This window comes from Dendrobates tinctorius, unplaced genomic scaffold, assembly GCF_039654945.1.
Source record: "Dendrobates tinctorius isolate UK_male_01 unplaced genomic scaffold, ASM3965494v1 ptg000030l, whole genome shotgun sequence".
Lineage (NCBI taxonomy): Eukaryota > Metazoa > Chordata > Amphibia > Anura > Dendrobatidae > Dendrobates > Dendrobates tinctorius.
In genome coordinates, this window is record NW_027361698.1 from 47129126 (window position 1) to 47147690 (window position 18565).

General features: G+C 44.1%; 1 protein-coding gene across 1 annotated transcript in view; it reads left to right on the forward strand.

The window, feature by feature from the left end:
- Nucleotides 1-18153, forward strand: part of CUNH4orf33 (chromosome unknown C4orf33 homolog) — a 347568-nt gene extending 329415 nt beyond the window's left edge. Inside the window, exon 9 of the mRNA XM_073572092.1 lies at nucleotides 17548-18153. Within this exon, the coding sequence (XP_073428193.1) occupies nucleotides 17548-17620 (73 nt within the window). The 3' untranslated portion in view covers nucleotides 17621-18153. The remainder of the gene's footprint in view (nucleotides 1-17547) is intronic.
- The last annotated feature ends 412 nt before the right edge of the window (nucleotides 18154-18565 follow it).

Below are 18565 nucleotides of genomic sequence, written 5' to 3' on the forward strand. Positions count from 1 at the left end.
ACTATACCCGAACTAGAAGCTGAGCCCGAATCCCATTGAAAACTTGGCTTACTCCACTTTAGTTGTTTTTCATTATCTCTATTGGTTCTCTCCTATCACATTTTGCAATAGGTTTTATATAATTACCTGTCACTGACTTTCTTTGATGGCTATGCTTCTGTGTAGATGGTATTAGGTGTTCCAGGTTCTCAACTAGGGATTATCTTGCTTGATTAACTCTAGTTGTTTTTTTCCTGCATTATGACTATGAGTTGTAATGGGCGGATCAGTGGATGTTCTGGTCTGTCGGGTTCAGCTCAAATTTTAAAAAAGGACGGTTAGGGTTCCAGAATGGTACTCGAACCTGAACCCAGACCCTATTCAAATGAATGGGGGGCCCGAACAGCATTTCCCATGGTGTCATCTGTATGACAGTGTGAGAGACACTGGTTCCGATGGACATTAACCTTTCAAGTTCCCACCTGTGGTTCTCACGCTGTCACGCAGATGGTAGTGTATGAACCAGCAGCTCTGACCATCGGTGAAAAGGTTAGCAAGGTCAGGCATCGGATGATGAGAGTACTACTGTCATCAACCTACACTTGTTCTCGATAGCAGCGAGAGCAGGCAAGGCTGATGAGAATTTTCACCAGCCGGCTCCTGGCCATTGTAATAAATATGTCAGTGAGATAATTGGTGCACTGCATGTGTAGCTTAATGTAAATGTATTTATTGAATAAATAAATAAAAGAACAAAAAGGGCATGAGGTCCACTCTATGTTGATAACCAGTGCAGGTAAGGGCCCTGTTACATGCTTCAATGTCCCAGCGATCCCACCAACAATCTGACGTGGATGGCATCTCTGGGACATAGTTAGCTGATCGCTGGTGAGCTGTCACATAGGCAGACTCACCAGCGATCAGGACCAGCGAGGACGCTGGTATCCAGGGTAAACAGTGGGTATCTAAGCGCCGCGCGGCTCTTAGTTACCCGCTGTTTACCCTGGATACCAGCTCCCAGCGTCTGCTGTATGGCGCTGGGAGCTCGCTGATCGTTAGTCACTCACTGTGACATGCAGCGATGTGTGCTGCCCAGCGGGAGCCCAACGATAGATTTATGGCCCAGACCATTAGGCAACAATTAACGATCAGCCAACTGATCGTTGATCGTTGCTACGTGTCACACGCAAGGATGTCATTTCGACATCGCTGCAGTATCACCAAACTGGTGATGTTGCAACGATATCATTCAATATCGTTGCGTGTAACGGGGCCTTTAAGCTGAGATCTGCAGACTGCAGCCTTCAGCTGTGAGCTTTATCTTAGCTGGTTATCGAAAATGGAAGGGTCACCATGCCTTTTTTTTTTTAATTATGTAAGTAAATCATTTAAAAAAGTGGTGTAGGATCACCCTGATTTTTGATAAACAAACAAGCTAAAGCAGACAGCTGGGGCTGGTAATCTCAGACTGGAAAGAGGCAATGGATATTGGCCCCCTTCATCCTGAAAATAGCATCCTGCAGAAAAAGCGCATCCATTAGTTGCACTAATTCTCTTCCCAATTGCAATGGTGCGGTGGCAAGTGGGGTAATAGATTTTAGGTTGATGTCAGCTGTTTTACAGTAAGCATGCTGACATCAAGCCTAGGGGTTAGTAATGGAAAGGCATATATAAGACACCACCATTACTAACCCCGTAATGAAAAGTAATAAAGACACAGATGCCGGAAAAAGTTCTTTAATTGAAATAAACACACAGAAAAAAAGTCCTTTAATTGAAATAAGCACACCCAACCCTCTTTAACCCGTTTATTAATGTAAAAATAAAAAAATCACAGTATTCATCACCTGTTCGCCAACAATCCATATGTCCCTTGACATGCTCCACTTTGCTACATGTGGTGAAGGCGGAGCACATCCCACATTCAGCCCTCACATGAGCTCATCGAGGGGAGGTATGTGGGTGTAATCTTTATCTAATAAAGGGCAGAATTTGGATGTCTGTCTTTGGCTGTTTTGTTCGCTGTGAGTGTGTCAAATTTTCTAAATTGGGGTGCTTTCCTCCGCTAAGCTCTGAGCCATTTCCATGACATCAGATTTGGTAATTTTCTTTTGTTATTCCTTTTTATTTCATGTAATTGTACAGTGTATAGCGTATTGTTTTGTGCCCATTTTGTATAAACATTGTCTACCTTTCTGGATTAAATCTAGAAATATATTATATGTTGCTACCTGTAACAGGTGTCCAATTGGCCTGTATAAACGATTGATGGTCTCAGCTAGTAGTGGTACCTTTTTTGCAATTGTATGGAAAAAATGATAAAATAATTCAGCTCACCCCTTCTCAGGTCGTCCTCCTGGATATTGGATTCTCTCCTTGTGCACGGATTTGCCTTTGGCTCCATGCAGATAGAAAATAATGTAGAAAATGCTTGAGTTAATCCAGCGACTTAGGGCAGTAGAATTTAAAGAAAGTCCAGTTTATTTTATACACATTAAAATACAGTGCAGCATGTTGCAGCCACAGGGCCAAACTTTAGGAATAACAATCCTATGCGTTTCAGCTATAGGAAGCCTTAATCATTTTGCTATTGTGGGGTTGGCAGTGACCGTACGGGGGTATATATATTCCATGCATTGGAATCGGAAGTGTATATACCATATGCTCACTGTGAGATCCCCAATAACGGCCTAGTATTGGAAGCATCCTTGTTGGTCAATTGCGGAATTGCCATGTACTGTAGATTGGAGGCAGCGGAGTTGTGTTCACTTGAAATCTGGTGGCAGTGGTGGGATTTCTCTGGTGTCATCTGTGACAAAGTGGTAGCAGTGGTATCAACTATGTGATCCCCCTGCTGTTATCCTTTACATTTGTTAACAGTCATTAACAGATCATACTCAAACTACATGAATGATTAGGCAAAGTCAGTATCAAAAATAAGCATTTACTGTACATCCAGGTATGTTACAGGTGACATTTTCACTGATTGGAGTTGTAAGCAGGTACGCAGGATGCAGTGACAGACAGGAGGCAGAGCAAGGGTTAACAGATTTATTAACAGGGGAAAACTCCACGCAGGGAGGTAAAGGGTTAAAATGTGGATTAAACAGTATAAATGGCAAAGGATATTGTAAGATGAAGGATAAAGGATCAAGTACGCCAGTTCCTGTGTAGCACTGGTGTCAGTTCCTCAAACTGTAGCTCTTGCTGGGAACTCAATAACGCTGGCAACGGTTGGCACGGTGTCATTTCCAGGAAGGTCCTGTGGGCAACAATGCCCCGTCTCCCGTACCTTCTGCTGAGCCTAGCTCATATACTGCAGTGGTTGACAAGGGTCCGGGCCACAGACTTGGTGAAGTCAGGGCACAAGTGTCTGGGCAAACATTCACTGGAAACGTCAGGGCTCAAGTGTCAGTCCCACATGCGGTCACTCCTATGGGCCACTTGGACTGCACTCATGGACACTGAATGTACAGCGCCTTTCTCTCTGGTAGTCACCGGTACACTGCACCTCTCTCTGTAGTCACCGGCACACTGCGCGTCTCTCTGTAGTCACCGGGCACGCTGAACCTCTCTGTCTGGTCTCCGCTGCTGCCGGCGGGAGATGGCGGACACTACCTGCACAATGCTGGTGCTCTCCGGATGGAGCACTGCTCTGCCTGGCTGCTGCTGCGGCTTTCCTGGTAGCGGTCCCTGTCTGGACTGTTGCAGAACACTGAGGTCCTTTTCTCTGCTGCGGCCCCTCTGCAGTCGGTGGGGCCTGTCGCAGTGCCGGTACTCTCTGGAGGGACAGGGTGCAGCACTCCTCTCACTGTGCACTGCCCCAGGTTTGTGCCCAAACTCCCCTGCTTTGCGCGTTTTTCCCTTTTATTTCCCCACTGCTGCGCACACTTTTTCTCTGTCTCTCCCCGCCCCCTCGGTCAGCAAGGTACGCCTCACTAGGGCTTCCCCAGGCAACAGAGGAAGGTCTGGCACACTCAGGCTTCCCCCAGTGAGCAGGGGATGTAGCCTCAACAGTTCCAGACCCGGCATGCAGGTAAGCATGGTCCGGTTGCCCCACTTACAGTCATCCTCTTTCTTTTCGATCATGTCTAGATTCCATGATATAGATCTAGATCATGTTTAGATTTTCATATGCAGAGCCCGTCTCTGCACGCTTCCGTCTTCACCAATCTTCTGCAGCACATTCCTCTATTGGAGCACTTAGCTTGTTGTCTAGTCCTCTGCATTGCAGGAGTGATATCAGCAGCATGATCAGGTGACCTCATCATGCTGCTGTACGTCATGTTGACCATGTTGCCGGTGGTCAAAGTTTCAATTTTACTCACATCTGAAGGCACAATTCTGTGCAGGGAGCCGGCCTTTTACATCTCTCTGTTCCCACTTTCAGTTTAACAAGCGGTTCAGAGAACTGTCGAATCCCAATCCTGGGGGTGGCAAAATGCCACTACCTGGGAGACACCTAAGACCACCTCTTTAGGTGGCTCGAAAGCATTCCCCTGCTGGCTGCACCCGAGACATATGCCTACCCTAATCCCTTCCTCATAGTTTTCACCATGCTTTATCACTGTTATTACACTTGAATGAAGGTAAGTACAATACATTTAATACACATAGTGAAGCCTGTCAAGGTCCTGAGTTTTGAGCATACCAAATACAGTTGGCAAATGAAAGCATACAGTTGTGCTCAAAAGTTTACATACCCCGGTAGAATTCTTGCCTTCTTAGGCTGAGTTCACACGTGGCGTTTTTTTCGCGTTTCCGCGGCGGTTTTAACTGCACGATTTTGCCGCGAAAATGCGAAAAATAAGCATCCCATGCATTCCTATGGGATTCCGCAATGCTGTGCTAATGCTGCGGTTTTTACCGCGGCGGAATCGCTTCGCGGTAAAAAACGCAGCATGCTCATTAATTTTGCGGAATCACGGCGATCCCGCACCCATAGGAATGTATTGTTCCGCTTACTTCCCGCATGTGGCTGTGCACAACATGCGGAAAGTAAGCAGAACAATTGCGGATGGTACCCACGGTCTGGAGGAGAGGAGACTGTCCTCCGAGCTTTGGGTACCATAACCCTGTAAAAAATAGAATTTAAAATAAAAAATATTGTTATTCTCACCTTCCAGCGTCCCGCGCAGCCTTCCCGCCTCTCTCCACGCTCTCGTTCCTAGTAATCCTTTGCGAAAATGCCCGCGATGGCGTCCGTTCTCGCGGGATCGCGAAGTCTCGCGGTCATTCGCGCGACGTCATCGCGAATTACCGTGAGACGTTGCGATCCCGCGAGAACGGACGCCATCGCGGCCATTTTCGCAAAGGATTACTGGGAACGGCTGCGCGGAACGTCGGAAGGTAAGAATAACACAATTTTTTTTTTTTTACATTCTATCTTTTACTACTGATGCTGCACAGGCGGCCTCAGTAGTAAAAAGTTGGTCACACTTGTCAAACACTGTGTTTGACGAGTGTGACCAACCTGTCAATCAGTTCTCCAAGCGATGCTACGGATCGCTTGGTAAACGCTAGCATTCTGCAAGCTAATTACGCTTGCAAAATGCTAGTTTTTCCGCGGGAAAATCATGGGAATTTAAAATGCGATTTTCCCGCGGAACGTTACGTGTGCACATAGCCTTAGCCTTTTTTCAGAGAATTTGAATAGTAACACCATAACTTTTTTCTCCACTCATGGTTAGTGGTTGGGTGAAGATATTTATTGTCAAACTACTGTGTTTTCTCATTTTAAATAATAATGACAACCCAAAAGATCCAAATGACCCTGATCAAAAGTTTACATACCCTGATGATTTTGGCCTGATAACATGCACAGAAGTTGACATAAATAGGTTAGAATGGTTACTAAAGCTAACATTTTCACCTGTGACCTGTTTGCTTGTAATCAGTGTGTGTGCATAAAAGCTGAGTGAGTTTCTGGGATCCAGACAGACTCTTGCATCTTTCATCCAGCCACTGATGTTTCTGGATTGTGAGTCATGAGGAAAGCAAAAGAAATGTCAATGGATCTATTGGAAAAGGTAATTGAACTGTATAAAACAGGAAAGTGATACAAAAAGATATCCAAGGAATTGATAATGTCAGTCAGCAGCGTTCAAACTGTGATTAACAAATGGAAAATCGGGAGCTCTGTAAAAAAAAAAACCACGGTCAGGTAGACCAACAAAAACTTTGTCCACAACTGCCAGGAAAATTGTTTGGGATTCAAAGAAAAACCCACAAATAACATCAGCTGAAATACTGGAATCTCTGAAAAGTAGTGGTGTGGCTGTTTCAAGATGCACAGTAAGGAGGTGTAGAAGAGAAGACCGGGCTGCAAGGGCTGCTGAAACGCTGAGGCCAAAACTCCTGTTGCTGGAGAGACTGAAATTGCTGACGGAGTGATCCAGTAACCTGGGAGAGGGGGGCATGGCCAGGGAGAGTAAGTTAAAAGGGGTTGTGTGGGAATGCTGAGCACCACGGCCGCAGTGAGGGGAGTTATAGGCCGCAGCATGCAGAGACAGGGCGGCAGCGTGAGAGACTCACCCATATCGGCGGTTTCGCAGGGGAAAGCACGACAGACAGAGCATAGCAGCATGGACTTCCAGGTGTCGGCTGACACACAGAGAGGTGCATGCCAGGCAGAGCATTACAGCCAGCCAGCCATCCAGGTGACGGCGGCTATTCAGAGAGACACATGCCGAGTGGAATCTTGAAGAGAGCTATACCCTTTTGCTTTGCAGTTAAATGGACTAGGGCCTCAACAGGCAAAACAGGAGACCACCCGCTGCGGCTAGAAGGAGGACCGTGTGTTGTGTGGAGATGCCTGAAGATGCTACACTGATCTTCACCGGCTTTCTACTACCCACTGTACCTTTAGAGTGTGACGGGCTGCGGAGCCTCGATAAATGAATCTGTTAACAAAAGACTGTCTAGTTAAACAACCGTTATACAGTTTAGTTTCTGCATCCCTTTTCCGTGTTATCTCCCTGCGAGGAGTTCATTGGTGTTGAACAATTAAATATAGATAATCTCTGCTCTGCAGCATTTGTGCTACTGCATCCCAGCACCTGCATATTACAGAGGCACTTGAAGAAAAATGGGCTGCATAGTTGAGTCGCCAGAAGAAAGCCATTACTGCGCAAATGTCACAAAGTATGTCACCTACAATACATTAAACAACACAAAGACAAGACTCAAAACTTCAGGAACAAGGTAATTTGGAGTGATGAGACCAAAATTGAACTTTTTGGCCACAACCATAAATGTTACATTTGGAGAGAGGTCAACAAGGCCTATGATGAAAAGAACACCATTCCTACCATAAAGCATGGAGGTGGATCGCTGATGTTTTGGGGATGTGTGAGCTACAAAGGCACAGGAAACTTGGTCAAAGTTAAAAGAAAGATGAATGCAGCACATTTTCAGCAAATTTGCAATTATCAGCCCGGAAGCTGCACATGGGACGTACTTGGACATTCCAACATGACAATGATCCAAAACACAAGGCCAATTCGACCTGTCATTGGCTAAGCAGAAGAAAGTGGAGGCTCTGGAGTGGCCTTCTAAGTCTACTGACCTCAATATCATTGAGCCACTCTGGGGAGATCTCAACCGCGCAGTTCAAGCTAAATAGCTAAGGAATTTACAAGAACTGGAGGCTTTCTGCCAACAAGAGTGGGCAGCTTTTCCATCTGAAAAAATAAAGAACCTCATCTATAACTACCACAAAAGACTTCAAATTGTCATTGATGTTAGAGGGGGCAATACACGGTATTAAGAAATGGGGTATGTAAACTTTTGATCAGGGTCATTTGGATATTTTGGGTTGTCATTATGATTTAAAAAGAGAAAACACAGTAGTTTTACTATAATAAATGGCTTCACCCAAATGCTAACCATAAATGGAGAAAAAGTTTTGGTGTTATCATTCATATTCTCTGGAAATAAAGGCCAAGAAAGGAAAAAATCTGTCGGGGTTTCCGAGCCAAGTAACTGCATAGCTTTAGGGAGACAATCATGTTGAATGCTGTAAGAATAAATATAGCTGTATAGATTTCCCTATACTTTTGCATCAATTTGTTTTTAATAAGTGTTTTTTCCAGTTTGCTGGAAACTGAATGATAAATGATTTACAAGGTCCACATCTTTTAAAGTTCATAATACCAATAGGTCTTTATGTCTATGGCAAAATATAATTTATTGCTTCTCAGATTTACCGTGAATATGATGTTATTACAGTTCTATTAAGAAATGAATAACATTGTATGTTGCTAGGTGCAAGCCTAGAGGATGTGAGGGTCGGTGGGGCAAAAGTTATAAATTGACACCCCAAATTAACAATGCTTTAATCATTCTCCTTTCTACAAGTTAATGATTCATGGAGTGTACTAAATTTTTCACAGGCTGCCTCTGCATTTTGGCCTTGTTTCGCTAAATAACTCATGACACAGTATAATATGTAATGTTTTGCTGTTCATCCGAGGTTGTGAATATGTGAGAACTTATGAGCTAAGACAATGTGTGAGTGTATATGTGTGAGTGTATGTGTGTATATATATATATATATATATATATATATATATACTGTATATGTGTACACACACACACACATACAGTATACACAGTTCTGGCAAAAATTAAGAGCCACTTTTAAATGTTCAGTTTGTCTGATTTTTCTCTTTATAGGTATATTTTTGAGTAAAATGTAAATTGTTCTTTTAGTCTATAAACTACTGACAACATGTCTCCGAATTTCCAAGCAATACATTTTGTATTTTTTTTCTGAAAATGAGAAATGGTCAAAATTAGAAAAAAAATCCAGTGCTTTCAGACCTCAAATAATGCAAAGAAAACAAGTTCATAATCATTTAGAAACAACAATACTAATGTTTTAACTCAGTAAGAGTTCAGAAATCAATATTTTGTGGAACAACCATCATTTTTTATCACACCTTTCATGCATCTTGGCATGCTTGCCACCAGTCTTTCACACTGCTCCTGGTGCAAAAATTTAAGCAGTTCTTCTTTGTTTGATGGCTTGTGACTATCCATCATCTTCTTGACAACATTCCAGAGGTTTTCAATGGGGATCAGGTCTGGAGATTGGGCTAGCCATGACAGGGTTTTGATGGTGGTCTCTTAATTTTTGCCAGAGCTGACACACACACACACACACACACACACACACACACACACACACACACACACACACGGTGGGCCATTTATATGGATACACCTAAATAAAATGGGAATGGTTGGTGATATCAACTTCCTGTTTGTGGCACATTAGTATATGGGAGGGGGGAAACTTTTCAAGATGGGTGGTGACCATGGTGGCCATTTTGAAGTCCGTCATTTTGGATCCAATTTTATTTTTTTCAATGGGAAGAGAATCATGTGACACATCAAACTTATTGAGAATTTCACAAGAAAAACAATGCTGTGTTGGTCTTAACATAACTTTATTCTTTCGTGAGTTATTTACAAGTTTAAGACCACTTACAAAATGTGTTCAAAGTGCTGCCCATTGTGTTGGATTGTGAAAGCAACCCTCTTCTCCCACTCTTGACACACTGATAGCAACATTGCAGAAGAAATGCTAGCACAGGTTTCCAGTATCCGTTGTTTCAGATGCTGCATATCTTGTATCTTTACAGCATAGACAATTGCCTTCAGATGACCCCAAAGATAAAAGTCTAAGGGGGTCAGATCGGGAGACCTTTGTGGCCATTCAATTGGCCAACGACAACCAATGTACTTTCCAGGAAACTGTTCATGTAGGAATGCTCAGTCCTGACACCCATAATTGATGGTATGGTGTGGTATATGGGGTACAAAGATAGTGGGGCCATTCTTCATCAATGGAAACCTCAATGCCACTGGATATCTGAAATTGCTACATGTTGATGTGTTGCCCTGTTTATGCACTGAAGATGGCACGTTCCCTGAGTTTTTACAGCAAGATGGTGCACCACCACATTATGGGTGTCAGGTCTGAGCAGTCCTACAAGGAATCTGACCCCCTTAGACTAGCATTTCTTCTGTGGTGTTGCTATCTGTGTGTCAAGAGTGGGAGAAGAGGGTTGCATTGACAATACAATGCAATGGGCAACATTTTGAACACATTATATAAGTGGTCATAAACTTGTAAATAACTCTTGAAAGAATAAAGTTACGTTAAAAACCAAGCACACTATTGTTTTTCTTGTGAAATTCTCAATAAGTTTGATGTGTCACATGACCCTCTTCCCATTGGAAAAAATAAAGTTGAATCCAAAATGGCCGACTTCAAAATGGCCACCATGGTCACCACCCATCTTGAAAAGTTTTCCCCTCCCATATACTAATGTGCTACAAACAGGAAGTTGATATCACCAACCATTCCCATTTTATTTAAGTGTATCCATATATATGGCCCAACCTGTATATACTGTATATACAGGTGCATCTCTATATGCAGGTGCATCTCACAAAATTGGAATATCATCAAAATGTTAATTTATTTCAGTTTTTCAATACAAAAAGTGAAACTCATATTAGATATAGTCATTACAATCAGAGTGATATGTTTTGTGTGTTTATTTCTGATAATGTTGATGATTATGGCTTATAGCCAATGAAAACCCAAAATTCATTATCTCAGTAAATTAGAATACTTTATAACACCAGCTTGAAACAATGATTTTAAAATCAGAAATGTTGGCCTAATGCAGATTTTTTCTATCTATAGATATATCTATCTATAGATAGATAGATAGATCTGTAGATAGATAGATGGATGGATAGATAGATATATCTATATATAGATAGGTAGATGACTGGATAGATGGATATATCTATCTATAGATATATCTACAGTTAGGTACATATATTTGGACAGAGACAACATTTTTATAATTTTGGTTCTAGACATTACCACAATGAATTTTAAACAAAACAATTCAGATGCAGTTGAAGTTCAGACTTTCAGCTTTCCTTTGAGAGTATCCACATTAAAATTGGATGAAGGGTTTAGGAGTTTCAGCTCCTTAACATGTGCCACCCTGTTTTTAAAGGGACCAAAAGTAATTGGACAAATTTTCAAAAAACATTTTCCAAAATTTTTTTTTTACATACAGTAATAGATGAAAATGAAGGTTCTTGGCGCACAAATTTGCTAATTCATGTATGCCCAACAACCACCGCAAGGTGACCTCCTTCTGATGGGTCCCTACTCTACAGGATAAGCCACTTCTGGGCCACCAGCCTACAATTTTGGACAAACACGTCACTACCGGCCTAAGCCTACAATTTATGGGCAGGTAGATCTGATTGCAACACCTGCAAGGCCAATGGGAGGAGTGCCAAAACAGACTGGAGGCAGCCAGCATCCAGTAATTAAATAAGCAAAACAAAAAGATAGATAGAAATATCTATCGATAGATTGATAGATATATCCATCTATCTATCCATCCATCCATCTATCAAAATATCTATCTATCTATCTATCTATCTATCTAAATATGCTATCTATCTATCTATCTAAAGATACATCTATCTATCTATAGATTAACATCAAAACTCTTTTTGTTTTGTTAAATAACATATCTTTATTTATCTTTCAAAAATACATACAAATCCACATGAAAAACGCATCAAATCCGCTTAAAAATGCATAAAAAATGCATCAAATCCGTGTGGATTTTTACCTGCGTTTTCTGTCAAGAGATGCAGATTCTGTGCAGAAAATTCTGCAGGCAAATCTGCAACGTGTGCACATACCGCGGATCCGCAGCGGATTTGGCCCTGCGGATCTGCAGCAGTTTCTGCTGCGTTGTACAGTACCATTTTAGTCTATATAAATTAAAAACCGCTGTGCACATACTGCGGAAAAAAACGTGCGGAATGTCAATTCTTTTTGCGGTTCCGCAGCGGTTCTGCACCCATTGACTTCCATTGATTTTATAAAATCCGCAGAAATACTGCAGATGGAAAAATTATCTGCGGTTTAACTGTGGATTGGGGTGTCAAAACCGCTGCAGAGGGAGGGAAGTGATGTCAGGCGGGAGGAAGAGGAAGTGTGTGGGCGGAGTGTAGTGTCCAGTAGCCATATTTGCAGCATCATGGAGGGCTACGTCGGACGTTTGATTGATTTGGTATGTATGTATGTATGTGTCTGTCTGTGTGTGTCTGTGTGTGTCTCCATGCGACGGTAGAGCAACAATTGTGCTGAGTCGCCGTCTGGGCCTGCTACTCCCATCCGGCTATCGGATGGGAGAGTAGTCCCTGCGGCGACCGAGCACAATTGTAAAGTGAAAAACACATAACAAAACACATATAACATACAATACATGTAACATACATGACAGACATGACATACAACATATAGTATATACTCACCATACAGCCCATCTTGGTCCCCGAAGCCCTCGCTCCCCTAGGAAAAAATTAAAAAAACGTGTGTCCCACGGCGATCTCTTCTGTCCTCCGGCGATACAGCACTGTATCACGGAGTTTCCCTGTCTTCTGCAACTCCGTACTGTCGCTTTACGACACTAGAGCTGCGTTTGAACTTTCCCACGCAGCAGTGCCATAAAGTGAGAGTCAATGAACTCCGGTAAACTCTCTCGCGCATGCGCAGGAACACACTGCAGAAGCTTAGCTCCTGTCAGTGTGTTTCTGCAGCCGTGGAGAGAGCAGTCACTTCTCCTGATATGACTGTTCTCCATGTCAGATCGTCGTGGGACACTCGATTATGACTGCGTCGGACCCGGGAGAATATAATTGGTTTGCTTTTCTTGTTTTTTTTTTTTCTAGGAGATTGAGGGCTTCGCAATGGACTACCAGTGCAATAAAAAATGGTCAAAAACATTGTGTTTTATTTCATTAAAAACTTTTATTTAATGTGTCAGTGTTTTTTTTTTTAATTTTATTTTGGATTAATAATGGATCAGCGTCTTCTTGACGCCTCTCTATTATTAAACGGGCTTAATGTCACCTTACAATCAAAGGTGACATTAACCCCTTGATTACCCCATATCCCACCGCTACATAGGAGTGGGAAGAGAGGGGCTAAGTGCCAAAATTGGCGCATCTTAGAGATGCGCCATGTCTGGGGCGACTACGGGGTCATATTTGTAGATGGGGGGCCATTTCCATGGCCCCTTCCTAGGCTATGAATATCATCCCGTAGCTGTCTGCGTAGACTTTCTGGCCCAAAAATATAGGGGGACCCCATGTAATTTTTTTGGGGGTGTCCCCCGATTTTTATGGCCAGAAAGGATACGCAGACAGCTGCGGGCTGATATTCATAGCCTGGGAAGGTGCCTGTTAGGAACGGCGGAATGCACTAAATAAAAATATAAATAAAGTGCGTTCGCCGCTAGGGGTCCACCGTGCGGTAGATGGTATAACCGCTGCTAGCTGGTGGCAGAGCAATATGGCGGAGGTGCGCACAGGGTTAACCTTCACCCAGGTGCGCATAGCAATCACTGTTTAGTCACAGAGATGCCACAGAACATAAAGTGCTGAGCCTGTTAGGGTCACAGGAACTCAGACAAATAACACTCACGGTAAATGGTCACAGGAGTAGCCCTAGATGGCGGCACTAAGTCCTTCTAGACCTACCGTGTGTGTCTGTATGTATAGCTTCGCAGCTGCGAACGCTCAAGAGGGCTGCTACTGCAGCGTGGCGTGGATACTGCCGCTTAACGACACCGCTATGGCGCAAGCGCAATGTCGGACGCTAGCAGCTGTGGGTATGGAGCAATAGCGCGCTGGCACTGGTACTGGCAATAACTCAATCCCTCACACAAGCGGGTAGGGGTTTCAAATGAGTCATTCACCAGATCATGCATCCATCCTCATTCATACAGCAGCAAGTATGACTATACTAGCGCATGGCAAAACAGCCATGCGCGCTTTTTTATAGTAGACGGGACCTTCTGGAAGCCTCCAGATCTCCAAGATGGACCAATGAGATCTGGAGCAGGACCTGAGCACATGACTCCCGAACTCCAATGGAAGATCGTCCCATGAGCATGCTCAGAGGATGGAATGAAGGACTTAGCCTAAGGAGAGATGTTCTGCAAGGCAATCTCTTCTGCAATCTCCTCTGCAGTAGATAATGAGCAGGAGACTGCAGAATGTGAGGGTCTGGATTCCTGCATAGTAACAGAGAAATCTGACTCCTAACATTACCCCCCTCCTAGGGCCCCCCTCCGTGAGCCTTCCAACCCACCAACCTGCGCCCATCAGTGGCGTGGGCCTCAGACCTGTCCGAAGGCAAATCTGGTGTCCCAGTAGGTGACACAGAAAACCGGGACACACGGAAGGCATCAGGGATGGCAAGATCGCCAGGTTTAAGAAGGGACACACGGGAAACGACGGGAGCGAGAGTTAAAGTGGAACGCCACCGTGAGTTGGTAGGCGTCGCCACTCTCCGTTTAAAGAGGCTATCCCGAGCACATGAGGCACATGCCCGAATATATTTTTTTAAGTCCCGAGGCCTGTGTGGCCACCAATACGACCCAACCAGGAGTTTCATGGTCTGGATGTAACCACAATGACCATCCGCATTGGACGCGTGTGCCCACGCGAGAACCTTCGGCCGAAGGTGAGGAGCAACAAAGGTCTCGCCGGTCGGCACGGAATCTGACCACTGCGGGGTGCTGTTATCCTGGGAAGCAGTGTGTAGATGGTGGCAATCGCAAATGGAGTTTTGTGTCGGGCGCGTCTCAAAAATGGCACGAGACACCTCCATGGGCTCTGGGGGTAGAACCTCTGGCTCGGGCAGCTCCAGAGGCTCAAAAAAATTGGGAGCCGGAGTAACCTTCCGTTTGGATTGAGCACGCTCAATACCGCGCTCCGAAAAACGGAGGTCAATGCGGTGGAAATGGCAATCAGCTCTTCCAAACTGGCAGGAATCTCTCTGATAGAGAGAGCATCTTTAACATGCTCCGCTAAACCTCTCCAAAACACAGGGATGAGGGCCTTATTGGACCACTCCAGCTCGGAAGCCAGTGTCCGAAAACGGACGGCATACTGACTAACCGAGAGAGAACCCTGAGATAGAGCAAGAAGCTGAAGAGAGGTATCGTGCGTGACCCGTGGACCGAGGAAGACCTGCTTAATGGCTGTTAGCAAGTGAGCAGCAGTTCGAATCTCTGGGTCACCACGCTCTCATAATGGCGTAGCCCACTCCAACGCCTTGCCCGACAGAAGGGAAACAATAAATGCCACCTTGGCCCGTTCTGTAGGGAATTGCGCAGCCAGCAGCTCTAGCTGAATAGAGCACTGGCTGATGAAACCCCTACAGGAGGCGCCATCACCAGAGAATTCATCGGTCAACGAGAGGCGGGTAACTGTCGGCGCGAGGGAGGACGTGGACATACAAGAAACCGCGTCAGAAAGTGCCTTTACAGCAGCTTCAGTGGATTGTGGAGGAGAGAGAGCCCTCTCAAGAGTGGCCAACCTGCCCTCGAGCTGCCGAATACACTGCAAGAGTTGCTGCTGTTCTGCCATCACTAGCCAGACCCTGGTGCAAGTATAATGTTAGGAATGGCGGAACGCACTAGATAAAAATATAAATAAAGTGCGTTCGCCGCTCGGGGTCCACCGTGCGGTAGATGGTATAACCGCTGCTAGCTGGTGGCAGAGCAATATGGCGGAGGTGCACACGGGGTTAATCTTCTCCCAGGTGCGCAGAGCAGTCACTGTTTAGTCACAGAGATGCCACAGAACATAAAGTGCTGAGCCTGTTAGGGTCACAGGAACTCAGAGAAAGGCCGGAGTCACACTAGCGATAAAATCGGACGAATGCAATGCGATAAAAAATCGCATTGCATTCGTCCCAATGTTATTGTATGTTGCTGCTCCCATCATGCGTTTTTTTATCGCATCCATTCCTCAGACCGAGACAATCGCAGCATGCTGCGATTGTCACCGATTTTCGGATCGGATTCGACAATGCAAGTCTATGCATGCGATTAAAAACGCATTGAAAACGCACCACACCTGTGACTTGCGATTAAATCGCAAGACTTCTCCTGGTCAACAGGAAAGAGCATCAGGCATTGGCATTGGATGTCAATTTGATGCTTAGATGCGAATAAAATCGGTTCATCGCCGGAAAATGGGATGACAGACGGATCCCTGGACAAGAATTTTTTGTGCGATTTCGTACCGTTAAAATGGGACCGATTTTTTATTCGTTGTGTGTGACTCCAGCCAAATAACACTCACGGTAAATGGTCACAGGAGTAGCCCTAGATGGCGGCACTAAGTCCTTCTAGACCTACCGTGTGTGTCCGTATGTATAGCGTCGCATCTGCAAATGCTCAATAGGACTGCTACTGCAGCGCGGCGTGGATACTGCTGCTCAATGACACCGCTATGGCACAAACGCAATGTCGGACGCTAGCAGCTGTTGCTATGGAGCAATAGCGCGCTGGCACTGGTACTGGCAATAACTCAATCCCTCACACAAGCGTATTATCAAAGGGTAGGGGTTTCAAATGAGTCATTCACCAGATCATGCATCCATCCTCATTCACACAGCAGCAAGTATGACTATACTAGCGCATGGCGGAACAGCCATGCATGCTTTTTATAGCAGATGGGACCTTCCGGAAGCCTCCAGATCTCCGAGATGGATCAATGAGATCTGAAGCAGGACCTGAGCACATGACTCCCGAACTCCAATGGGAGATCGTCCCATGAGCATGCTCAGAGGATGGAATGAAGGACAGCCTCAGGAGAGATTTGCTGCAAGGCAATCTCTTCTGCAATCTCCTCTGCAGTAGATAATGAGCAGGAGACTGCAGAATGTGAGGGTCTGGATTCCTGCATAGTAACCGCAGAAATCTGACTCCTAACAGTGCCATAGGTATTAACCCTTTCCCAGGCTACAAATATCAAGCCGCAGCTGTCTGCTTAGCCTTTCTGGCCCTAAAATATAGGAGGACCCTACCTCAATTTTTATAAAAAAAATTCTCTTTTAGTAAAAAAAAAAAAAATTAAGTTACATCTACATTTAAAAGTACGTTGTGTCACCACATTATGTCAAAAATGTTTTCATGTGTGGGGATTAGGGTTAGGGATGGGATTAGGGTTAGAGATGGTATTAGGGTTAGGGATGGGATTAGGGTTATGGATGGGATTAGGGTTAAGGATGGGATTAGGGTTTAGGGATGGAATTAGGGTTAGAGATGGGATTAGGGTTAGAGATGGGATAAGGGTTAGGGAAGGGGATTAGGGTTAGGGATGGGATTAGGGTTAGATATAGGATTAGGGTTAGCGATGGGATTAGGGTTAGAGATGGGATTAGGGTTACTGATGGGATTAGGGTTAGAGATGGGATTAGCGTTAGGGATGGGATTAGGGTTAGGGATGGGATTAGGGTTAGAGATGGGATTAGGGTTAGAGATGGGATTAGGGTTAGGGATGGGATTAGGGTTAGAGATGGGATTAGGGTTAGCGTTAGGGATGGGGTTAGGGTTCGGCCATGGGTAGGGGTTATATGTAAATTTATAAGTTTTTATTTTTTTACTATTTGGTTGTAGGATATAGTAGCTAATGACATTATTGTTTTTTTTGTAGGTGCGTGATTGCCCAGTGCTTTGGGACCCCGCTGATACATTACATAAAGAAGGGGAAGGGTGACTATCCCTAGGCGATCAGGAAATTTTATACCTGTAAGTTAGCAGACGGTATTTGGAATTTTAGGCTGCAGGTTCCGATGATTGTCCTGTGTTAGGACACGCCGTATTTATACATCTTTTTTATGGATGGGGATGGGTATTATAGGTGCTGATTGTTAATTACACAATCAGTACTGAGACACCTGCTGGTCTCTTTATTTTATATACATTTTGGCACTATAATTCTCACTTTTTATTAGTATAATATTGGTATATTTGCACATATATGTGAACGGTTTTAAAATATCTTTTTTGGTTATAATAAAGAAATTTTTTCACATGTTTTTTGCATAATAATTATAAAACACTTATATATTTTTTGCATTGATACACATTGTTATTTTTTGCACGATATTTATTTTTCCCGCAAGATGTCTATTACTATGTCCCATCCGTCTGGATAGTTACACCCTCCTATTTTATGTAATGAGGATATAAATATAAATATATGTGTACATTGATGTGTTGCTGCTATTGTGGAAAACTTTATGTTTTATTTTATACTTAATAAAAATATATTTTTATATATGGACTTATGGTCAATGTTTTAGTGTGGTATGCTTTGCTCAGTTTTCTTGACTGTCCTAAATAATATTATATAGTCTTTTGGGGACTGCGGATACACATATGCCATTTGGTCTTAGAGATTTCTCTATTTGATTGCTGTGGTTCCCCCAATTGCTCCTTTTGTGTGTTTCTTAAAGATAGGGTATGCAGATCGCATGCAGCCGTGTGCGATACTAGGTGGAGATGACCGGAGGGGGCGGGCAGGGGGCGGGGCTTAGCGGCAGCCGTGCGCTGTGGCCCAAAACACTAGTGTGAAGCTAGCCTAAGTTGAAAAAAAAACACTTCACTATGCGCACTAAAAAGCGTGTGAAGCAACCACGAATCCAGATATGTGGCTCATCTTTTGACAA